The sequence below is a fragment of the Globicephala melas genome, chromosome 7, assembly GCF_963455315.2.
Source record: "Globicephala melas chromosome 7, mGloMel1.2, whole genome shotgun sequence".
In the NCBI taxonomy this organism is placed as follows: domain Eukaryota; kingdom Metazoa; phylum Chordata; class Mammalia; order Artiodactyla; family Delphinidae; genus Globicephala; species Globicephala melas.
Window position 1 is genome coordinate 102,628,804 of NC_083320.1, and position 23,195 is coordinate 102,651,998.

At 45.9% G+C, this 23,195-nt stretch overlaps 1 protein-coding gene across 2 annotated transcripts in view; it reads left to right on the forward strand.

The window, feature by feature from the left end:
• The first annotated feature begins 480 nt into the window (after positions 1–480).
• The window catches only part of MARCO (macrophage receptor with collagenous structure), a 32,879-nt gene continuing 10,164 nt past the window's right edge, over positions 481–23,195 (forward strand). Inside the window, exons 1-8 of one of the 2 annotated variants that reach the window (XM_070045862.1) lie at positions 481–611; positions 13,022–13,123; positions 14,029–14,181; positions 15,512–15,586; positions 20,473–20,571; positions 20,678–20,713; positions 21,173–21,271; positions 21,365–21,427. In XM_070045862.1, the coding sequence (XP_069901963.1) occupies positions 503–611; positions 13,022–13,123; positions 14,029–14,181; positions 15,512–15,586; positions 20,473–20,571; positions 20,678–20,713; positions 21,173–21,271; positions 21,365–21,427 (736 nt within the window). In that variant the 5' untranslated portion in view covers positions 481–502. The remainder of the gene's footprint in view (positions 612–13,021; positions 13,124–14,028; positions 14,182–15,511; positions 15,587–20,472; positions 20,572–20,677; positions 20,714–21,172; positions 21,272–21,364; positions 21,428–23,195) is intronic. The other variant, XM_070045863.1, reaches the window with a different exon arrangement.

Consider the following 23,195-nt stretch of genomic DNA (forward strand, 5'->3'; position numbering starts at 1 on the left):
GTTCCCAAGTGATATTGATGTTGCTGGTCTGTGGCCCACACTTTGAGTAGCAAGGATGAACTCTAAGGGTTGAAGTAGGTCAGAGGAGGCAGGTTTCACGGTGGGTTGGAGAGGTCCCACGACAATAAACAGGGTCTGGGATGATGGCAGGGCCTGGACAGATGGAGAAAGTGTGGGGGATCATCGGCTCTGCTCTCAGGGGCCTGGGAGCAAGGGGTGGGTTCAAGGACCTGTGACTTGTGTCCCAATTCCCCACACCCCCTTTAACAAGCAGCTGCACTAAGCAGGAGCTCCACATGTAAATAGCCCATGTTTGAGAAATACCTAAGCCTGATCATGTCAGGAAACATTTTGCAAATTCAGAAATCAGAGCCAAGGGAAGTGCTGTGTGCTCCACCAGTAGCAGCAGTAGTTAAAAGGGAACAATCTTTCCCCGAGTGGTTCCTCTTGTGGGGAGCATTTCTGCTGGCTCCAGGACTTTTGCCATCTATAAAACTTAGCAATGGAAAATGAGGAAATTCTCAAGGAGAAAGAGCTCTCAGCTAGCACCAGAGAAAGAACGACTCTGGACCAAACCATGCTGTCTACAATGGAGACCTTTGAACTTAATGGTAAAGTACTAGTCCCCAGTAATGACACTGCCTGTGATGTAGTCTTTCTCTTGGCGGCATAAGAATAGACAAGTCCATTGAAAGTCTAGGTCTGCACCTTAGAGAGTCAATAATACATTTCTGGAATACCTCCATGCTTCCATTGGAAATTTGTATAATGCTAGTAAAGATGCTGTGTCTTTAGCATACAGGGATTTTTTTAGCTTCGTGACTCCTTTAAACTGTATTTAAATATTTTCCCTTCAATTAATGCTAATGCTTATTATATGTCCCTCCTTTTTATTAGTGTCTCATTCTGACACACAGATTATGTTTGTGACGTGTGTGATGAAAGGACAATGCAAAACAAGAGGGATGAAAAAGTTCCACAAAACTGAAGCCAAGTGTCATATTTATTTAATGCAATTCTGTTAAAATTCTTTAAGATGTCTTCTGTGAAAATTTATTTAATGCAATTCTGTTAAAATTCTTTAAGATGTCTTCTGTGAAAACTCATGTGTTCCTCGGGGAGTGTGTTCTCCATTTGGTGTGGGCTAGGGTATGTTACAGCTTCATAATTAGTCTGTCTTAGATTAAACTCAGATTTTAAAAATTCAGTCAACTGTTGTTTTATTTTCGCCTTCAGTGTTACACAGGTGATGCAGTTTTTTAAATCTTCTAGAATTTGTAGCATGCAAAGTCACTGGTGAGTGCTTCCCACAGGAGATCTCTGATTTCCCATTTCAGAATATCCTCTTGGAATTGTCTTCCAAGTTGATCAGTCTTTCCCACTCCCACTCTCTTTTCTGGAGACTGTATGTGCAGGAACAACTGCAGCTCTGTCCCCTGGCCTGACTGTCCCTCTCGCCCAGGGTCTGTTTGTTCAGGTCAGTGGCTGGAATTATGGGGGTACAAAGATTAAGGGTCCAGCGTTCTGCCTTTAGGTGTTCACAGTGGGGTAACAGAGAAGGCAGGAGTGCAAATGACTTTAATAATTGTTGGTTATTCAGAACTTTGGAGAAGGCAGTGTTCTGGACACATGCCTTTTTAAGATACTAAAAATGTTCAAGCAAAGTCAGGTGATCAAACAGATTTGGCACCTACTCCATGCTGGACACTGCACTCAGCACTGAGAAAATAGACATGGATCAACCCGGCCTCTGGCCCCAGGGAGCCCACAGTCATGTCGGATGGAGGGCGGCAGAGAGAGCCTATTCATAACCCATTTCTATACAGTTCATTACTGGCTGTCACTGAGATTTGCACAGGACTTTATGGACAGATCTAAGCTGATGTGGGACCCTGGAGGGCAGAGCTGAGCTTTAGCTCTTCTAAAGTTTAATGGGATAGCAAAGATTCGTTAGAGAAAGGAGATGGAGGCTGGAGCTGGGGTAGGGCACAACGTGTTTATGACACCTTCCCAAGGAAGATTCAGAAAAAATACAAATAGCTCCATATTGTAGGGTCAGAATCGGGTGGGGGAGCTCAGTGGGGATTGAGACTAGGACCAATTAATTTGGACTTTATCCTGAGGGTGTCTACTGAAGAAAAAAGAAAAAGCACAATGTGAGAGATGGGAGTTAAGTTTTATTGGGGACAAAATGAAGACTCTAGCCCAGGAGACAACATCTCAGAGAGCTCTGAGAAACTGTTCCAAAGAGGCAGGGGGGAAGGGCAGTGTTATATATGACTTTAGTGAAGGGGGGATGTGCAGTCAAGCACACATGTTGGCAGAGGCTCGTTGCTAGTCAAAAGGAGCAGATGTCCCTGCTAATGATTTTAGCGCTTTTCTAAATAGAGGAGATGCAAGAATTGGGCTCCTAAAATCTTCTCCTGAAAATATCTACCTATCTGAAGACCTGTTCTGCCAGTTTTTTCCCAGAGCGCAGAGAGCCTCATTCCTGATCTCCCCGCTGAACTCCTTTCAGGGGTGGTTGAAGGTCAGCCGCTGCAGCGGCTCCTGATTTAATCCTTGTAGAGGTGGATGGCAAGTGCCTATTTGTAAGTGGCAAGGGCAATGGGGAGCTTTGAAGAGACTGAAGTTGGGCTGATAGGCAGTGATCTGCACTTGAGGTTACTCACCGTCATAGACGGGGGACGAGTTGGAAAGAGTAACCCTGAGGACAGAGACGAGCTTGGCAGCGAGAGATGATGTGAGGCAGTGGGTGTGTGGAAGGAAAAGAGAATGCTCTGGAGAAATTTTAGAAGTCAAATCAGGGACCTCCCTGGTGGTCCAGTGGCTAAGATTCCATGCTTCCAATGCAGGGGGCCTGGGTTCAATCCCAGGCCAAGGAACTAGATCCCACATGCCACAGCCAAGATCCCACATGCAGCAACGAAGATCCCACGTGCTGCAACTAAGACCTGGTACAGCCAAATAAATAAATAAATATATTTTTTAAAAAAGTCAAATCAGTAGGACTATAGTGGGGGGACAAGGTAAGTGAGGATGCTACAAGGGTCAAGGGTGAATCCCAGATTTCTGACTGGGGTTATAGATACCACGAAGTAAAAATCTAACCCCAGACCAAAATCGCTCCAGTTTGGATGGGACACTTTCCTAAGTGCATTCACAGCTTCTACCTCCTCATACAAAGAACATATGGAACTTACTAGATGAGTGCCATCATGGACAGCACTCACTGTGAGGCTCTGTAACACAGTTACCCACTCAGGGCTTTACTGAGATGAAGAATCTACTTACTTTAGCACTAAACGGCTCCAGCCTCGTTTACCTGTCTATCTATCTATTCATCTATCTGCCTATCTATCTATCTACCTACCTACCTAGCTCTCTGTAGGCTGAAGATTTGCTTTAGTTTTCTGAAGAGGCGCCACAGACTGCTGGCTCTTGCTGCCCTGAAAGTCCAACAAAACCCCAGGTCTTCCCTTATGAACCAGTATCAGCCCCTCTCCCCTTCAACAATGGAGCATTTGAGCCTGAACGAGAGAATTCACATTTGTCCCTGTGGACCGTATCTTTCTGGGATGCGCTCCTTTCACCTTCTTGAAAATATGAGCATTTGTCTGGTTCAGGTCTTCCTGTCAGTCTCCTGATGTGTCTGGTTTCTCAAGTTCTGTTACCACATTGGCAACCTTTTGCCCGTCTGTGGAATGTAATCTGGCCCTCTCACCCAAAGCCCTCAACTATTTCAGGTCTCACACACTTCTTCATGATATTTCTTCCCATCAATTTCTATTTGAAGAACATCCTTCCTGACAGAGAAGACCCCCAAAAATACAAATTATGAAAGAAAGTTATGTTTTTTTTTGTTGTTTGTTTTAATTAACACTAAGCATTGGCCCCAACATTAGAGCTAGCTGTCCCTTCTTCCTGCTCTGAAGTTAATTTTAAATATTCTCCTAACAAACCTTAACCCTGGAGTCTATGCAGAGTCAGCCTTGCTGATATGACTTCTTTCATTTCATGTCATTGTTCTGACTTTATTTTTTGTCGTGTCACTAGTTCTTAGAATTTTTTTAAAATCTGACTTTACCCAGAGGTGTTTTTTCACTTTTTATTGTTAAATAATTGTAAATTGTAAAAATCTGACTTTACCCAGAGGTGTTTCTTCACTTTTTTTGTGTGAAATAATTGTAAATTTTTGCAATCAAAAGTTGCAAAACACAAATGTACAGGGAAGTCTTTGTGACCTTCACCCATTTTCCCCCAGTGATAACATCTTGCATAGCTCTAGTACAATATGACAACCAGGAAACTAGTACAATATGATAACATCTTGCATAGCTCTAGTACAATATGACAACCAGGAAACAATTGGTACAACCCACAGAGCTTACTTAGATTTCTTTAGTTTTACACGCACTCATTCGTGTGTGTGAATGTAGTTCTCTACAATTTTATCAGATGCGTATACTTGTGTAACCACCACCAAAATCAAGATATGGATCAGTTCCATCACCACAAAAATCTCCCACATGATACTTTTTCATAGACGCACATACCCTCTCTCCCCGCCCAGCCATCACTATCCCCCAGCAACCACTAATCAGTTCCTCCTTTCTATAATTTTGCTATTTAAAGAAAGTTATATAAATAGAATTACACAGCATGTAACTTTTTAAAGACTGGCTTTTTTTCGCATAGCATAATTCCCTCGAGATCCATCCAAGTTGTTGTATGTATCCGTAGTTGGTTCTTTTATTAATGAGTATTATTAATGAGTATTATTCTATGATATGAATGTACACAGTCGGTTTAACCGTTCACCCATTGAAAGACATTTAGGTTGTTTTTCCAGTTTGGGGCTATTACCAATAAAGCTGCTATGACCATTTACATAAAAGTTTTTGTGTAAGCACAAGTTTTCATTTCCCTGGGATAAATGCCCGAAAGTACAATGGCTGGACTCTAAATATATGTTTAGTATCACAAGAAGCAGCTGATCTGTTTTTCCAGCGTGGATGCACCATTTTACATTCCCACCAGCAGCGTACAACTGATTCACAATCCTTGCCAGCAATGGATATTATTACTATTTTTATTTTAGCCATTTGGATAGACACGTGAGAGTGATACCTCATTGTAATTTTAATTTGTATTTTCCTAATAGCTAATGACGTTCCTAATAGCTAATATCTTTTCATGTGTTCATTTGCTGTTGGTACACCCTCCTCAGTGAAATGTCTCTTCGTGACTTTTGCCAGCGTTTTAATTGGATCGTTTGGTTTTTGACTAATCTAAACTAAAACTAAACGTTTTGCGAATTCATTATATACTCAAGATACAAGTCCTTTGCCAGACACGTCATTTGTAAATATTCTCTCTCAGTCTGTAATTTGTCATTTCCTCCTCTTAACAAGGTCTTTTGCAAAGCGAAAGTATTTAATTCTATTGAGGTCCAATTTATTGATTTTTCCTTTTATGGATTGTGCTTTTGGTGTCAAGTCTGAGAACTTTTCACTTAGCACTGGGTCCCAAAGATGTCTCCTATGCTTAATTCTAAGAGTTTTACAGTTTTACATGACAATATCATGGTTCATTTTGTGTTGATTTTTTAATAAGATGTGAAGTTTAGGTCAAGGTTTGTGTGTTTTGCTTATGGATGTCCAATTGCTTCAACACCATCTGCTGAACAGTCTCTTCTTCCTCCAGTAAATTACTTTTGCATCTTTGTCAAAAATCAGTTGGGCATACTTGTGTGCGTCTATTTCTGTGTTCTTTATTCTGTCCCATTAATCTGCATGTCTATCCCTGCACCAATCCCACACTGTCTTGATAATGTAGATTTACTGTAATTCTGAACGTCAGGTAACATTATTTCTCATAAGTTATTCTTTTTCAAGATGATTTTAGCTATTCTGGGGCTTGTGCCTTTCCATATACATTTTGGTATAAATTTATATCATTGAAAACCTTGCTGGGATTTTCTAGGCATTATATTACACCTCTAGATCAGTTTGAAAATTGACATCTTTCCATCTTTATGTTCAGTCTTACAATCTGTGAACATGGTATGTTTCTGCATTTATTTAGGTCTTTTTTTTTTTAATGAGGATTTTGTAACTTTCAGCATACAGATTCTGTATACATTTTGTTAAATTTAATATCTAAATATTTCATTTTCTCTGGAGCAATTGTAAATGCCATTTTTTAATATAAATTTATGTATTTGATTTATATATTTTTGGCTGCGTTGGGTCTTCGTTGCTGCATGTAGGCTGTCTCTAGTTGCGGTGAGGGGGGGCTACTCTTCATTGTGGAGCATGGGTTCTTGGCTCAAGGGCTTCAGCAGTTGTGGCACGCTGGCTCAGTAGTTTTGGCTCGCGGGCTCTAGAATGCAGGCTCAGTAGTTGTGGTGCACGGGCTTAGTTGCTCCACGGCATGTGAGATCTTCCCAGACCAGGGTTCAAACTCATGTCCCCTGCATTGGCAGGCAGATTCTTAACCACTGCGCCAATGTGTCCCACCATTGTGTTTTAAATTTCGATTTGCACTTGTTTTCCAGTTGTATACAGAAAAAGAGAGTGAGAACAGACATCCTTGCCTTGTTCCCAACCTAAGGAGGAAAGTTTTCTGTCTTGCCATTAAGACTGACTGTAAGCTTTAGATAGCTTGTTGATTCTCTCTTTCTTTTTTTTTTTAACTTGAGGATGTTCTCTTCTTTTTTAGTTTGCTGACAGGTTTATTATAAATTTGTTATTACGAGAGTGATAATTATGACAATTTATTATGAATTACATTTTGTTAAGTGCTCTTTCTGCATCAACTATATGATTATATGATTTTTCTTCTTTAGCCTATTGATATGTGGATTACATTGATTTTCTAATATTGAACCAGTCTTGTATACCTGGAAATCCCATTTAGTCATGGTATGTAAATCCTTTTTTTTAAAAAAATAAACTTATTTATTTACGTATTTACTTTTGGCTGTGTTGGGTCTTCGTTTCTGTGTGAGAGCTTTCTCCAGTTGTGGCGAGCGGGGGCCACTCTTCATCGTGGTGCACGGGCCTCTCACTGTCATGGCTTCTCATTGCGAAGCATGGCTCCAAACGTGCGGGCTCAGTATTTGTGGCTCACGGGCCCAGTTGCTCTGCAGCATGTGGGATCCTCCCAGACCAGGGCTCGAACCTGTGTCCCCTGCATCGGCAGGCAGACTCTCAACCACTGTGCCACCAGGGAAGCCCCTGTAAATCCTTTTGATGCATTGCTTGATACGGGTTACTGCTATTTTGTTGAGAATTTTTGTACCAAATTTCTTGAGAAATATTGATCTTTAGTTTTCTTTTTGTACTGCCTTTGTCTGGTTTCCATATTAGGGTAATACTTATCACATAAAATGAGTTAGGAAGTGTCCTCTACTCTTCTGTTATCCATAAGAGATTGTTTGAACTTGGTGCTAATTCTTTTTTTAAAGGTTTGTTAGGAAATTTCAATAAAATCATCTGGACGTGGATATTTCTTTTATAGGAGATTTTAAATTACGAATTAAATTTATTTAAGGGGCATAGATGTTTATATTATCTGTTTCATCTTGGTTGAGTGTTTGTAGTATGTGACTTTTGAGGAACTGTTTCGTTCCTTCTAAGTTGTGAGCATAGTTAGTGGTAGTATTTTCTTATTTTGTTTTTAATGGCTGCAGCATCTGTGGTGATATACCCTGTTTTATTATTGATATTGGTGATTTGTGTCTTCTTTCTTTTTATCTTTGTCCGTCTTGCTAGAGCTTTATAAATTTCATTGATTTTATTCAAAGAACCGGATTTTTTTTTACATCTTTATTGGAGTATAATTGCTTTACAATGGTGTGTTCGTTTCTGCTTTATAACAAAATGAATCAGTTATACATATACATATGTTCCCATATCTCTTCCCTCTTGCATCTCCCTCCCTCCCACCCTCCCTATCCCACCCCTCTAGGTGGTCACAAAGCACCGAGCTGATCTCCCTGTGCTATGCGGCTGCTTCCCACTAGCTATCTATTTTATGTTTGGTAGTGTATATATGTCCATGCCACTAAAGAACCAGATTTTTGTTTTTTATTTTCTCTTTTGTATCCTTATTTTAAGTCTCATTGATTTCTGCTCTGGTGTTTATTATTTCTTTTTTTTTCCTGGTTGTTTAGGGTTATTTTACTCTTCTTTCCTGGTTTCTTGAGGTAAGAACTTAGTTTACTGATTTGAGATCTTTCCTCATTTGTAATGTAAGATTTTAGTGCTGTAAATTTCCCTTCCAGTGCTGCTTTAGATGTAGCCCATAATTTGGTATGTTGTATTTCCACTTTCATTCAGTTCTGTGAAAAAATTTTTTTTTCTTTGAGACTTTCTCTATGACCCATGCATTATTTAGAAGTTTTAAAAAAATTTCCAAGGGTTTGGACATTTTTCTGCCTGTATGTTATTAATTTCTATTTTTATTCCATTATTGTCAGAGAACATCTGTAAAATTTAATTTCTTTTACATTTTGTTGAGGTTTGTTTTATGACCCAGGATATGGTCTTAGTAAATATTCCATGTATGCATGGAAAGAATGTGTATCCTTCTGTTGTTGCATGGAGTATTCTATAAATGTTAATTAGATCCTGTTGGTTGGTGGTGGTGTGCAGTTCTTCTATACCTTTGCTGATTTTCTATCAATTGCTGAGAATGGGGTATTAATGTCCCCAATTATAATTGGGATTTGTCCATTTCTCCTTTCAGTTGTATCAATTCTGTCTCATGTGAATAGAAGCTCTACTGTTTGGTTTCTTATAGACAGCTTACAATTGGGTCATGCTTTTCCATTCACTTTGCCAATTTCTACCCTTTACTTGGTATATTTAGACTATTTACATGAAAGTAATTATAGGTATGTCAGGCTTAAATCTGCCATCCTATTTTGTATTTTCTCTGTTTCTTCTGTTTCCCGTTCATCTGTTTCTCTTTTCTTACCTTCCTATGGGTTACTTGAGCACATTTTTTGAATTCTATTTTTAATTATTTATAAGATTTTTGTGGTGCATCTCTTTGAATAGTTTATTTAGTGGTTTCTCTGGGCATTACAATATACATACATAACATATCACAGTCTACTGGTATCAACATTTTATCACTTTGAGTAAAGTGTAGAAATCTTATTTCCATTTATGTCCTTTTATCATCTTCACTTTTTAAAATGAATTGCCTGAGGTATTTCCTCTGCATACACTGAGAACCGCATTAGACAGCATCATAATTTTTGTTTCAACCATCAAATGTGATTTTTAAAATCATGAGGAGAAGTATGGTCGAATATATAGCCCTGTATTTTACCCATTCTTCTTTCCTTTTTCTTGTTCTTCCTTTCGGAAGTGCCAAGCCTTCTCTTACTATCATTAACTTTCTATTTGAAGAACTTCCTTTAGCCATTCTTTAAATGTAGGTTTGCTAGCAATAACTTCTATTAGTTTTCCTTCATCTGAGAATCTCTATTTCCCATACCTTGCTAAAGCATGCATTCATGGTTGACAATTCATTTCTTTCATCACACAAAAAATATTGTGCCACTTCTAGCTGATCTCCATGGTTTCAGATGAAAAATCTGCTGACATTCCAAATTGGTATCACTTTATAGGTAATGTGTCATTTTTCTCTGGCTGCTTTCAAAATTTTTTCTTTTTCTTCAGATTTTAAATTTTCTTTATGTCTACATTTTTCAGATTTTTGCCTATGTGTCTTGGTATGGATTTCTTTGAATGTACCATGTTTGGGATTTGCCCAACTTCTTGGATCTGTAGGTTTATGTCTTCCCCAAATTTGAGAAATTTTCAGCTACCATTATTTCTTTGATTATTTTTTCAGCTTCACGCTTTTTCTGTGACTTCAATGATATAAGTATTATGTGTTTTTTTTTCTTTTTTATTGATCCACCTGTCTCATAGGCTCTGTTTATTTGTTGTTGTTTTTGTTGATGATTTTCTCTGTTTTTCAGATTGGGCAATTTCTATTGTTCTATCATTTAGTTCTATCTATCTATCAGTCACTGAAAGAATTAGTGATTCTTTCCTTTATTGTATTTATTACACTATTGAGCCAGTGTGGTGACGTTTAAAAATTTTTTTGTGTGTTTTGAAATTATACAATTTCCATTTGGTTCTTTTATATATCTTCTATTTTGTGACATTTAAAAAAAAAGTTTTATTTGTAATTACTCATTAAAGCATTTTTGTGATGGCTGCTTTAAAATCCTTATTGAATAATTCCAACATTTGTGTCATCTCAATGATTTTAGGTTTACGTTTCTTACATAAACTATTTAGATTTATTAGGTAGATTCTGGTTCATTTTGTGGGCTATGGTTCCAATCACAATTTAATTTTCAGAGCCCTGACCATGCTATTCTAGTCTGTTTTGTTCCCTGTGCTATTGGTGTTCTTGCCCCTTGCTTGTGCTGCCTGTAGGGGCAGAGGACATTGCTCTACATTGCCCAGTGCTACTAAGTAGAGGGTGGGAGACCTCAAACCCACAGGACAGAGACCACTTCCCTGGGCCTCACCAGTAGCTCAGTGCTGGGAATGTGGGGAGAGGGGCTCCCACTTGATTTCCACTAGTGTTACAGTAGGAGAGAAGTATACCTACCAAGCCATATTCTGCCACTTGGTGAGGGGCTGGGAGATGGAAGGCCTGGGAACCCTAAAATTTGTGTGCAATCTTTTTTCTTCACTGAGCTCTTTTATGGAATTGAAATTTTATTTCTCTCTGGAGCCATATTTTCACTGTGAGTCAGACAATAGAGCTGTCAAATTTCTAAAACCTGCTTCCCTAAAATCTCTACCCAGAATAACCATAGTTTATTTACTCCAGGTAAGCTCATTCTTATTCACCTGAAGCTTTTTTTTTTTTTTTTTCATTCTCTCATCTCAAGCAACTCTTGCTCATTGGTCAACCCCAAACAAGAGTAGATATTTCCGTGACAGTTTATTCTAACCATTAAGAGATGAAATGATCAACATAAGGGTAAAAAATTTATCAGATCCTCTGCTTTGTATAGAGTGAGTTAGACAAAGCTCACAGATTTGAAGTTCCCAGTTTCTAAAATACCTTGCCTCTATGCCAGGTGATAGCTCTGAATTAAAAAGCATTCTGGGCTTGAACTACTCCCATCACACTACCATGTCTGTTTTCCTCTCATCATCCTTACTCAAATGCCTTGCACCATGGTCCTACCATGTAATTTGAAAATATCTTTATCTTCCATGCTGGCCTTCACCTCCACCTCTGACCTCTATGGTACCTGTGTCTCTGAAGCATAATTTATCTTTCTATTCCCATCGCATGCTATGTTTCATCATGTTTGGTTGCTGTCTATGAGATAGTATTCACCATCCACCATCTTCTATTAAATGTGAGGCTTCCTCTGTATGTTATCCATCTTCACCATCATGACTATATGGACACCTGAGGTCTTAAGTTGCATTCCTGATGCTCTCCCAACACTTCAAAATGTTCAACTCTGTACACGTTCAGCACCCAAACCACTCATTCATCCATTCATCTAGCCTGTCACCATCTTTCCAGCACACCATGTTGGTGCTGGAACACAGCCTAAGAAACTTCCAGGCCATATGGAGGATACTGAAACATATATACAGTTCAGGTGCTCAGGGCCACAGTGGATAAAAATACAGTGATGTGGGGAAGCAGAGCGAGGTCCCACCCAGCAGAGGGGAGTCTGAGAATCTATCTTGGAGCAGGAAAGATCTACTGTGCTCCCAAAGGATGAGTACGAATTAGTTATGCAGAAAGAAGGAAGGGAGGTTGGGTATTCAGAGGAGATACTCTGCCTGAAGTCACAAGGGTGTAACCACAGTGGTCTGGCCTGACCATTGGTCAGTGTCAGCGGGGAGGTGAGGTATGGAGGTGTGGCCATAGGAGAGCTGGCTGGAGGCCAGGCTACATGAACCAGCAGGGGGAGCTGTTTGTCCTGAGGGCAGTGAGCTGAAGGGCTGAGGGCAAGGGAGTGACTGGAGCAGGTTGTGTGTTGGAGAACTCACTCAGGTTGCTGTGTGGGCCTAGATTCCAGGGGTGCATGGGGGTGGGGGGAACACCCTGTGCTAGACTGAGCATAACCACGTGTCTTCAAGGAATACGAGGCAACTATTAAAGAGAACAGTTAAATCTCTCTCTACTGAGAAAACTAGAGGGAAGTCCATGGAAAACTCCTTCACTGCAGAAAACGCATGTGCTATAATTGATATGTACTGTAATATGTAATTATAACATGATGTCATTAGAGTAAAATTAAAAGGAAAAAAAAAACAAGTCTATCTAGGAGGATGTGAGTTTTTAAGTTTCTGAGAGGAAGGGGAGATGGAAGGAAGGCCACAACCCAGAATGTTAACAAAGCTTACCTCAGCGGGTTAGGACCTCAGGGGATTAATTATAAGATTATTAATCCTTGAAATGCTCTCCATATTGTTTGATGAATTATATTAAGCACGTTTTACCTTTGTAATTAAAAAGAAAACAACGGCCTGGACGTGATTTCCAGCTCTTGTCTTATAACCTAACAGGTTTTCTCGACTGTTCCAAACCCCACTCATTGTTTGTAAAACAGGAACAATCATCCTCCTCCCAGAATTTTGAAATTGAAATATGCTAATTCATCAATTTCTCTGATGTACATCTATTGAGTGACCCCTGTGGCAGGTTCCGTGCTGGGGCTTCGACGGGGAGAAAGGCTGACAGGACTGCGCCCTTCCAACTAAGGATGTGTGCACAGGGGTTTTTCGCCTGGCCACATAAGTGAGGGGCTGACAATGGCACTCCTTGCCTTGTGGCAAGGAGAATCAAGGGGAAGATGATCTGGGGGTCGTGGGCCTTTGTGTCTTTCCCCTCGTGGGACCTCATGGGCAGCCCCCTGCTCATACAGAGGGGATTCGGGCACAGGCTGGGGGCCCCTGCTCTCTGCCCTCTGCAGCAGCAGCCGTCTGCCTGGGTTGTGTTTCAGATCCAAAGCCCAAGAAGAGGAATGGGATAAACTGCTTCACGGTCTTGCTGTTCATCTACCTGATTCTGCTCACCGCAGGTGCTGGGCTGCTGGTGGTGCAAGGTAAAGCATCTGGGTCCTGTCTGGTCCCTCCTGGGGTGACAGTGTGGCCCGGCCCGACACAAGGCACAGGTTCACAGGATAGCCCTTGGGGCCACTGCTCCCTATCTGCTGGGAGAGAGTTCTCAGTCCCTGGGTGGTCTGCATGGTGGGGGGAGAAGAGGGGGAAGCAGAAAGGGGATTGTGTGTTGCATGTGTGTGTGTGTGTGTGTGTGTGTGAGAGAGAGAGAGAGAGAGAGAGAGAGAGAGACAGCAAGAGGGAGGGAGGGAGGTAGAGAGAGAGGGACCACATGTGTGAGGCTGTGTGTGTCTGAAGCAGTGAAACATGCAGTGATCTCACAAGGATGTGCCTCGTGCCTCTCACATCAAGGATTCCCTGCCTCTGAATGGGAAGTAGCTTTGTTGGTCAGAGTGTTTCATTTGAACGTGATTTGACTTTCAAAGTGCTCCCAATCCAAATGGTGAGGCCATGAAGCAATTCCATCAGCAGATAGTGAAGTCCCTCAAGAACGCCGTGTGGCCAGTTGTCATAAACACACGTCACACGCTTATGAAAGTTACACATGATTAGGCCAGATCAGCACATTAGCGGCCACACTTTCATGTCCAAGCATGCACAAAGCTCCTAACTGCATGCAGGTTATTCGTGGGCGCAGTGGTTATACAGGGTGTAGGTACGTTCTGTGGTCGCGTAACGTCATATCTGAGTGTGGAGCGCACGCATGCAAGACACAGACAAAGTTCTGTGTGCTCACTCTAAGTCCGCACGGTACACTAAACACGTGCTTACCTGTTCAGGACGCAGAGTTATGCACATGTGACACAGAATGTCAGGGTTATGCTCAAGTGCCTAGGACTTTAATGAAGTCCCTAAAAGGATGCTGCAGGTGTGGCGGTGGGGTGTCCAGTTCTGAATCTGCAGAAGCGGCTCCAGGCCCTGGAGACGCCCTACAACAATCAAACGCTGGTCCCCGAGCATCTCCTGCAGGCCCAGCTCATCCGCGTCCGCACCAGGCAGGAGCACCTACTACGACTGGTGGACAACTTTACTCGGATCCCAGGTTGGCCCCTAACCCCTGGGTTGGGACTCCCCAGAGAGGACGGGAAAGGGGGAGCGTCTCGTGGGCAGACCAAGGGGCCTTTGGACCTGAATCCCGTTCTCTGGCCTCGTATGAGAGTGTGGAGGCCAAGACAGGGGGTGAAGGCCGTATGGGGAGGGCATGAAGTTACAGGCACCCTGGGTGGCTGCAGACAGCTCTCCAGGAGACAGTGGGGTCAGGGACCTAGGAACCAAGGATGCTGTCCGGACGAGTGTGATCTCCAAGGGCCAAGGTCTGCAGCAACCAGCCAAAGGTCGGGTCTGAGTCGCAGAGCCCTCAGACTGATCCAGAGTGTGCAGGACAGAGCCCAGGGCGATTTCCAGGACCACTCCCAAGCAGCAAACTAATACCGGTCTGTGGCTGGAGAGAGTACCAGTGGGCACCAAGCCAGGCTGGCCAGTGCCTGGACCTTCGAGGGGAGAGGACAGCGGGCCTGTCCTTATAGAGGAGAGAGCCCTGGCTCCTCCCACCATGTGAGGACATAGCGAGAGGCTGCAGTCTGCAGCCCAGAAGACCTTCCCCAGAACCCAGCCAGGCCGTCCCCTGATCTTGGGCTTCCAGCCTCCGGCAGTGGGAGAAGTGAATTTCTGATGTTTAAGGTCCTCCCACCCAGGTCTGCGGTGTGTTGTTATAGCAACCAGAATGGACCAAGGCCAGACAAGGAGCCCTGTCCCGGCCACCCGAGTCTTTGGGAGGCTGTGGTCCGCAGAGCAGCCCTGGCAAGGGAGAGATCTGACGTAAGTGGCAGCAGTGATGGGTACCATTTATCAGAGCACGGGTGTGCTTTCCGTGCTGGTCTCCATGTGGCAGCCTCAGGACAGCCCTGCATAACTGGTATATGAACCCCATTTCACTGACGAGAGAGCTGATGCCCCAAACAATGAGAGGGTGTGCCCAGGGTCACCCAGCTCAAGTGGCACTGCTGCCGCTCGAACTCAGCCTCCCTCGGGAATCACCATCTGCACGGCTGTGTTTTGCTTGTTGGGCCATGAGCTCCTTGTAGGAAGGAGCTCTGTCTTTTCTTGTGTCCCTTCCACACAGTTTGGCTGGTCCTCGGTGCTCAGTGACACTCGTTAAGTGAATGATGGTGTGAGTGGCATTGCCCCCCCCTTGCTGGTTGGGGCATTGGTGCCTCTGCCCCTTCTCCTCAAGTCTTCCAGGTCCAAAGGGGCCCTCGCCTCCCCCGTCTGCCAGGGCCACCAGTGGAGACAGGGGCCCCGGACGAGATGGAGCCGCAGAAACCTGCCTCTGTCTATAGACGCCATAATCCTTTCTCTCCTCCTTTGTGCAGGCTACGTTCTGAATTCCTTCTCCTTTCCAGGCCCCCCAGGACCCCAAGGTCCACCAGGAATCAAGGGAGAGGCAGGTGAGCAGGGGCTGGGTGTGTGCTCCAGTGTGCACAGAAGGCTGTCTCGGAGCAGCTGCAGGGGTCCGCAGGCACACACGCCATCCCCAGAGTCTGAACACCCGGTGGGGTCTATATGTGAGAGAGGTCACCTGAAGTGAGACCCTAGATGGGCTGGGTTACTGGGAAGTACCTGCATCCCGGGGAAGACACCTAGGTGTGGCTGGAGGGGTGTGGACACTCCAAGCCCCTCCTTGGTGCTCAGAGTACAAGCCTGTGAGCCTCACCGGGAAGAGTCAAGCTCTTTGGTCCAGACTCCAGAGTCTGACGCATCTGCCTTCACCATAGACTGGCTCTGTGACTTCGGAAGCATTCCCTTACCTTTCTGAGTCTCAGTTTCTTTGTCTGTAAAATGGGGGCAAGAGTGCCTCAGAGGGTTACTAGGAGGTTAAAATAACGATTCAAAGCACATGATTGTCTCTCCCTTTTAGGTTGTGGCCTTAACCTGCCCAGCTGCCTTACAAATCGCCACGGCATAGCTGGGTCAGAGAATGTGAGGGCTTGGCTGCCCCTGGGGGTAGGGGGCCTCCATCACTGTTACAGTCCGCTCTGCTCTTCACTTAGACTCTCAAACCTCCAATCCCTGGAGGGGTTGAGGCTGCTGAGCTGTAAAGGTGCAAAGACAAACGTTACTGGAGGAAAAAGCGAAATGAGAGGATTTGCAAGAAAGGGGGAAATAAACAAACCAAGATCCTCTCAGCCTCCAGGTCACTGAGACAGAATGAAAAACACCACCAGTTACAGAAGGGAAACTTGATAAAGGGAAACTCATTTTCGAGTAACTAATTTTTTGGAAGGACTTTAAGAGAAGGGGGAATCCCAAACAACCTAGTGTTCTAGGTCACCAGCAGGGTTTTTCCGGGGAGGTTTTCAGGGGGAGGACGAGTAGAAGGAGAGTTTAGGGACACACACAGGCACTCAAACACCCACGGGCTCACACACACGTGTGCACACATATTTATGCAACACAATCACACATGCACCAGCATACTCGTGCACGTGCTCACATGTGCACATACACTCACATGCATACATGCCCACACACGCACTCACACGCACTCACCGCCCAGCCACAAACTCACTCACACACACTCACTCAACCTTCAGAGCCAGAGTGGGGCAGGGTCACTCAGAGGGTGGAGGGTCACCAGGCATCCCAGGGGCACAGCTGTGGTCCCTTTTGTCCCGGTGAGCAAAGGACAGGAATGGAAAAGCTAAGAGCAAAGTGAGAGGGGGAAGAATTTCCTGCCAGGTACAACGTGTGGCCAGTGGGGACGCAGGCAGTGCTGGGAGCTCAGAGGAGAAGGTGAGGGACCGAAATGGGGCCTGAGGGGGGCCTGGGGAAGGAGGGGAGACCGCTGGCAGTGAGGGCTAAGGGGCTGATTCCAGAAGGAGGACTTTAAGCATCTAGAATCTTCCCTCGATGGCCAGCGCTCTCTCTAGAGTAGTGCCTCTCAAGCTGTGGGTCATGGATAAGAACCATTTGAGGCGCTTGTTTAAAATGCAGGTCTGTGTTTTAGAGATCGTGGAGGGTTCTGACCCTGGACATGGAGGGGACAGGCTCTGAGAAGCACGGCCCGAGCGCTCTGGCTGTGACTGAGCACCTCGTGTGCTCCTGGTCTCTTGGCAAGAGACCACCCTCAGGGTGGCTCTGGGCGCAGCAGGGGAATGAGGCTGTGGAACCAGGAGCTTTGGTTGCCATCCCTGCTCACCTGTGTAACTAGACACGTTACTTGGCCTGTTGAGGTTTAACCTCTTCCTTTCAGCAAAGAATGGCAATTACATTAAAATCATAATAATTAAATTATACATGCTTTGCACGACAGCTATAAGGGTTGGAGATCGTGTGTTCAAACTCTGCTACGTGGTAGGTAGTGTTAGTGATCCTGTAAAGTAGAAAGGGAAGGACTTCAGTTCTAAGATCAGACAGACCTGGGTTCTAATACAGCTCTAGCTGTGTAACCTCTCCGAGCCTCAATGTACTCACCTACAAAAGGGGGATAATAATAGCAACCTTCAATGAGGATTGATTACAACAGGAATATAAGACAAGATTGTGATGCTATACCTGGCATGTAGGAAATATTTACATTAGAAGAAACGGAGGGTGCTTGCCATCGGGAAGAGGGAGCCCTTATAGGGATGTGTCAGCCGTCCTCCAATATTAGAGAGGTTCCTGTGGAAGAGAAAATAGACTTGCTCTCAGTGGTACCCCACAGAAGAATGGAGGCCAACGGGCAAAGTTTCTGGAGAACCAATTATGCTGAGGTAAGGGAGGAATAGTTAAGACTTGGGCTGCCGCACGATGAAACGGGCAGATGGGGGGTGTGGGGAACAGGGGCTGCAGAATTTTCCTTGGTGGGACTGAAGGGGGATCCTTGCACCAGGCAGGTGGTTGGACAGTTGACCTGTGAGGATGACTCCAAAGGTAGCCCTCCGCATTTCTCTATGGCCCAGACTTTCTCAAGGTGACCCTGCCAGCCCCAGAGAGGGGATGACAGCCAGGCTTTTGCCTGTGGAGTCTGAGCCACACTGCTTCCCATCCACCCATCACTTCCCATCCACCCATCACTCTCACCCATCGCCACGCCCAGACTCAGGCCTGGAAGCAATGTGGCTGGCGAGCGGAAATGATCAGTTTCACTTCTTCAGAAATCAGGACTCTAACCTACCCCTCCTCTTCCCAAATTTCTTTTCCCAAGGTCACCAGATCTCTCTTACCCACTGCTTGCCCAATCCACTGTCAGCAGACGGGGCTAGCGGACCAAGTGGGACCCGCCCCAGCGGCACTGAGGTTTTCTGCTCTTTGCCCCAGCAGATGGGTAAAGCCACATTGATGAGGTTCCAGGGGACACATCTATTTCCCTCACTCCATCTTTAGCTGTGATGACGGGCAGGTTCTGAAGTCAGACGCAGCTGTGATTCCTCAGGCGCCTCCAGACTCTGGTCCTTTCACCGGTACTGCTTTGCTTCCCAAGGTTGTAACTTTTGAGAGAGACACGGAAGTCATAGCAATACAGACTCAGGCCCAGACCAGTCTCAAGAAACCTCATACAGGGAATCCTCTGGCGGTCCAGTGGTTAGGACTCCGTGCTCTCACTGCAGAGGGCCTGCGTTCAGTCCCTGGTCGGGGGGGGAACTAAGATCTTGCAAACCGCGTGGGGCAGCCAAAAAATAAGGAAAAGAAAGAAAGAAACCTCAGAGAGCCACACAATTGCCTTAGTGTGATGGCCCTGGCTGGCCCAGAGCCATAGGGCACCAACAAATTCCTCCAGGGAAATAATTCCTAGCCTTGTTTAAGAAGGACCATTTGTCATGAAGGACCTAGGGGTAAGACAGGAATAGACACAGACCTACTGGAGAACGGACTTGAGGATATGGGGAGGGGGAAGGGGGAGCTGTGACAGGGCGAGAGAGAGGCATGGACATATATACACTACCAAACATAAGGTAGATAGCTAGTGGGAAGCAGCCACATAACACAGGGAGATCGGCTCTGTGCTTTGTGACCGCCTGGAGGAGTGGGATAGGGAGGGTGGGAGGGAGGGAGATGCAAGAGGGAGGAGATATGGGAACATATGTATATATATAAATGATTCACTTTGTTATAAAGCAGAAACTAACACACCATTGTAAAGCAATTATACCCCAATAAAGATGTTAAAAAAAAAAGAAGAAAGGAGCGCCATTTGGCCCTTCCACTCACGGTGGATGCTCTGAATGACCAAACACTTGTTTGCTGTTTGCACCTCAGTCTGTTGTAAGGGACTTGAATTGTAAACATGTTCTTTATGGCTCTTCTATCTTCCATCAAGGAATAATTATTCTTCAAGTATCCAAACCGCCTCAGAGAAGCTAATTCTCAAGCCTTGCACCTAATGTCACTCAAACCTTAGACCCAGAGAGTTCTGTATGGCAGTTGCTTCTTTCCCTCCACTCCAGACCACTTTGTCTACTTTTCCTAAATCACTAGAGAGGAGGCTGGCCCCTTTCTGAGTCCTCTCCAGCTCTGAAATCTTGAAAATAATGGAGTGGAGCTCTTTAACCAAATTCCATCCCAACAAGCTGGTCCCAGCCCCTGAGGGAGTTGCTTGGGGTGGAACTCTGCTGATGGTGGGACCTGGCTGGCTTCCTAAGCCAGTGGGCCCCGATGAGCAGGCCCTGTGCGGGGAGGCTGGCAGGTTTGGGCAGGGGTTGCTGAGCCCTGCCTAGGGAGGAGCCTCCCTCGATTGATATGCGCTGAGCAGTGGCAGAAAGGAGAGGGAGACACGGAGAACCAGGAGAGGAGAGACTGGGGCGAGCCCGGAATGCTGATGACAGGTGGGAACTCTGAAACCTTGGCCACCAGGAAAGCCAGGCTCTGAACCGCTAGGGGGATAAGTGCTACTGCAATGTTTTCCTCTCCAGCAGTGCCTCAAAGCTTCTGTCCTCAGCCCTTGGGATCTGATTTCTGGAATATTCAGATTTCAGTTTGGGAAGTTTGAAACAGTAATTCCCCAAATTCACATACTGAAGTAAACCAGGCAGTGCTGCATGAGCCTGGGCTGTGGTCCCTCCTCCAGGGACCAGGTCACTAACCAGAGCCCTGAGAGCCCGGTTTCTGGGACCTTCCGCTGCGCATCCGCCGGGTCAGGTCACCTCATCCATTTTTCATGAGTTTATGTCTGGCCTCTGGGCAAGGTGGTGTGCTCCTTGCGGGCAGCCATTGTATCTTCCACTTCTGGGCACCAGTAGGAGTTCAAGGAGTCTGAGTTTGGAATTTGGGTGGGACAGGATGTGTCAGAGATGGACGTGGCAGCCGGGTTTGCCCTCCTCCCATGTCTGGCCACAATCCCTTGGTTTTTCAGGAAGAAAAGGAGACATAGGCATGAAAGGAGACATGGGGGTCATGGGACCCCCTGGAGCCCGGGGGCAGAAAGGTGACTCAGGGATGCCCGGTTCCCCAGGTAGGAGTCTGCACAGTCAGGTCTGTGGTCCTGTGGGTATTCCCTTTTTGTCCGGCGGGCTGAGCTAGAGGGGAAAAAAATCCTTAAAAGTCCTTCTGTATTTTAGGTGTGGCTGGAATTCCTGGACTCAAAGGAGATCAAGGTAAGCGTTGTGGGAATCGGCATCATTCCAGCTACCGCCGTCCCTGGGCAGAGTCAAGTTCAGGACCTGACTCTACTGTGTCTTATTTCTTATTTCTGGAGTTTTGTAAAACCTGGCCTGTCCTAAGAGGAACAGAGCAGCTTTGGAAGGCAGGCCTACCTGATATTCTTTTTTAGAGCTTCCTTCCACCCTGCCACCCAGGGGTATGAAGCAGGATGCTCACACCCAGAGTTCCTAGTAAGTCCGTAAACCTCAAATTCTGCAGCAGTGAATGGAAAAAATTAATCAATTGCTGAGACTGTAATTTTCCTCCCACTCATAGGGCTAGTTCAAGGCTCCTAGAGGTTAAGCTGCCCAGGGAACATATGAGGTGTTAAGAGATGCCTGTGCCGCTGCAGAGAAGAGGTGTGTTGAAGGGGCCGACCACTCCCAGCCTTTCATTCATGACTTAACTTTCAGGACAACCCGGAGCCAAGGGTCTTCCAGGCTTTCCAGGAGCTGCGGGATCCCCGGGTGCCAAGGGTGAGCCTGGCAGTGCTGGTCCCACTGGGCCAATAGGTGAGGTCCTGGGTCCCGTGCTGGGCTTGGGGAGTGATGTCTGAAGATCCACCCAGCCCAGACCTTACACCCTCCATGGTATCTGTCGTCCAGGACCATCAGGGAGGCCCGGGAGTCCAGGAGCCGAAGGTGTGAAAGGAAGCAAGGGGGACACAGGTAACAGAGGGCGTGGGTAGGCGGGCAGGTGGAGTTGCTGGGTGTCAAGGATGGACAGAGAGGAAGACTACCTCCCAGCAGGTCCACCAGAAGCAGGCAGAGGGTCTCCTGTGTTCTGGCCCCTGATGCACCTGGATTAAAAAGGACACTTTCCTCTGCTGGAACCCTTTGAGTCCAAGGCTCTGGGGCTGTTATTCTCTGCCCAGGGTCCCTGAGGGGCTTTGAATGCCATGACCAAACCTCCACCGTCAAAGAGGAGAGCAGGGGATGCCTCGGCCGCACTGTCTCCTGGCCTGCATTCCAGGGGTCCTCGTAATGCCCTCTCTCTCCCACTGATCTGCATGAGGTCCCAAGGGTCAGGGCTCTGGATTTGGACAACAGCTGTCGAGAAACCCTTCTTGCACATTCTCCCAGGGGGGCTCAGGCCGAGAGGGGTGACCCACGGTTACCCAACTCACAGAGACTAGCTCATAAACCATCCTAGTCAAGGTTATAAACTGCTAACGCCAATTTAGTCTAGGTTATACACCATCATACCAGTGTGGTCTACTTTATAAAGAACTGTGTGTTTTCTAGTCACTAAGTCCAGGCACCTACGATGGTCTAGAAAGTCTGGTCCACTGTGTTAGGTGCTGGACCCCCCATGATGCCTAAGACCTGGTTCCTGCCTTCAGATGTGCAGGCCGGTGCAGGAGATAGGTAGATGGACTGTTGCCAGATGGTGTCAGGCACACCGTGCTGTGGGTTTTGCATGGAGAAGTGTCACATGCCATTTAGAAAGCCAGGTGCAGGCCAGGAGGTATTGTGGCCAGTGCAGGGTTGTGAGAAAGGGCTGTGTATCTTCCAAGGATGTCTGTGGACAGTCACTGCCAGAGCAGAAGGTCACACTTGAGTTAGACAACCCGGATGCCTTCACCCCAGAACCATGTTAGACACCTACACCAGGGGCAAGCCCTCTCAGTTTTCATTGAACAAGTGGTCAACGGATTGATTTTTTAAAACAAATGCGACTTGACCCAAATCCTTCAAGTTCACAGCGGCCCCTGGTGGGGTTAGCAAAAGGTAGGCAGTGCAGGAGTGATGGAAGAGCTCGAGCTGAGTCTTAGAGGATGAGTAGAGCTTAGCCACGTGGGGAGAGGAAGGCAAGTCCAGAGAGAGGGAACCGAGCAGGTGAAGTCTTGGAGGGTGAGGGAGGGCTCTGTAGGCGCGTGTCCCTGGAGTCCAGGTCTAGGATGTGGTAGAGGCTCAGGAGCTCTGGCCAGAGAGCTGGGCCATGCCACCTCCTGAGCCTTGGACTCTGGACCTTCGACCTTTGGAGTTTCCTTGATGCTTGTCAGCAGCCCTGGCACAAGCAACTCCTATATCCTGGCCCTTCCAATCCATCCAGCCTCGGAGCTGATTTCCTTTTCACAGATGGTGGGTCAGTGCAGGCAGGGGCTCTGCTACCTGATGCCATATAAATGCCACTTGAAGGCCACCAGCAAGTCTGGCCTTCCAGAAAGGTTCCATCTGGGTGTGGTGGTCAGGTGACCCCGATTAATTGGCTGCCTCTTCCTGATTTTATACTTGCATCTTCCCTGACTCCAGATCTTAGGGTGCCTGACTCTGAGGCTGTCTTACCACTGAGTTTTCTGCTTGGCTTCATGGAGATGTTGGCTCTTCTCCCTCAGTTATAAACTGGGAGCCCCGCCACCCGACCCCACCACTGCCAGGCTAGTGATTATTGACTAAGCAAGAATATGGATGACAAAACATGATTTTACCCACA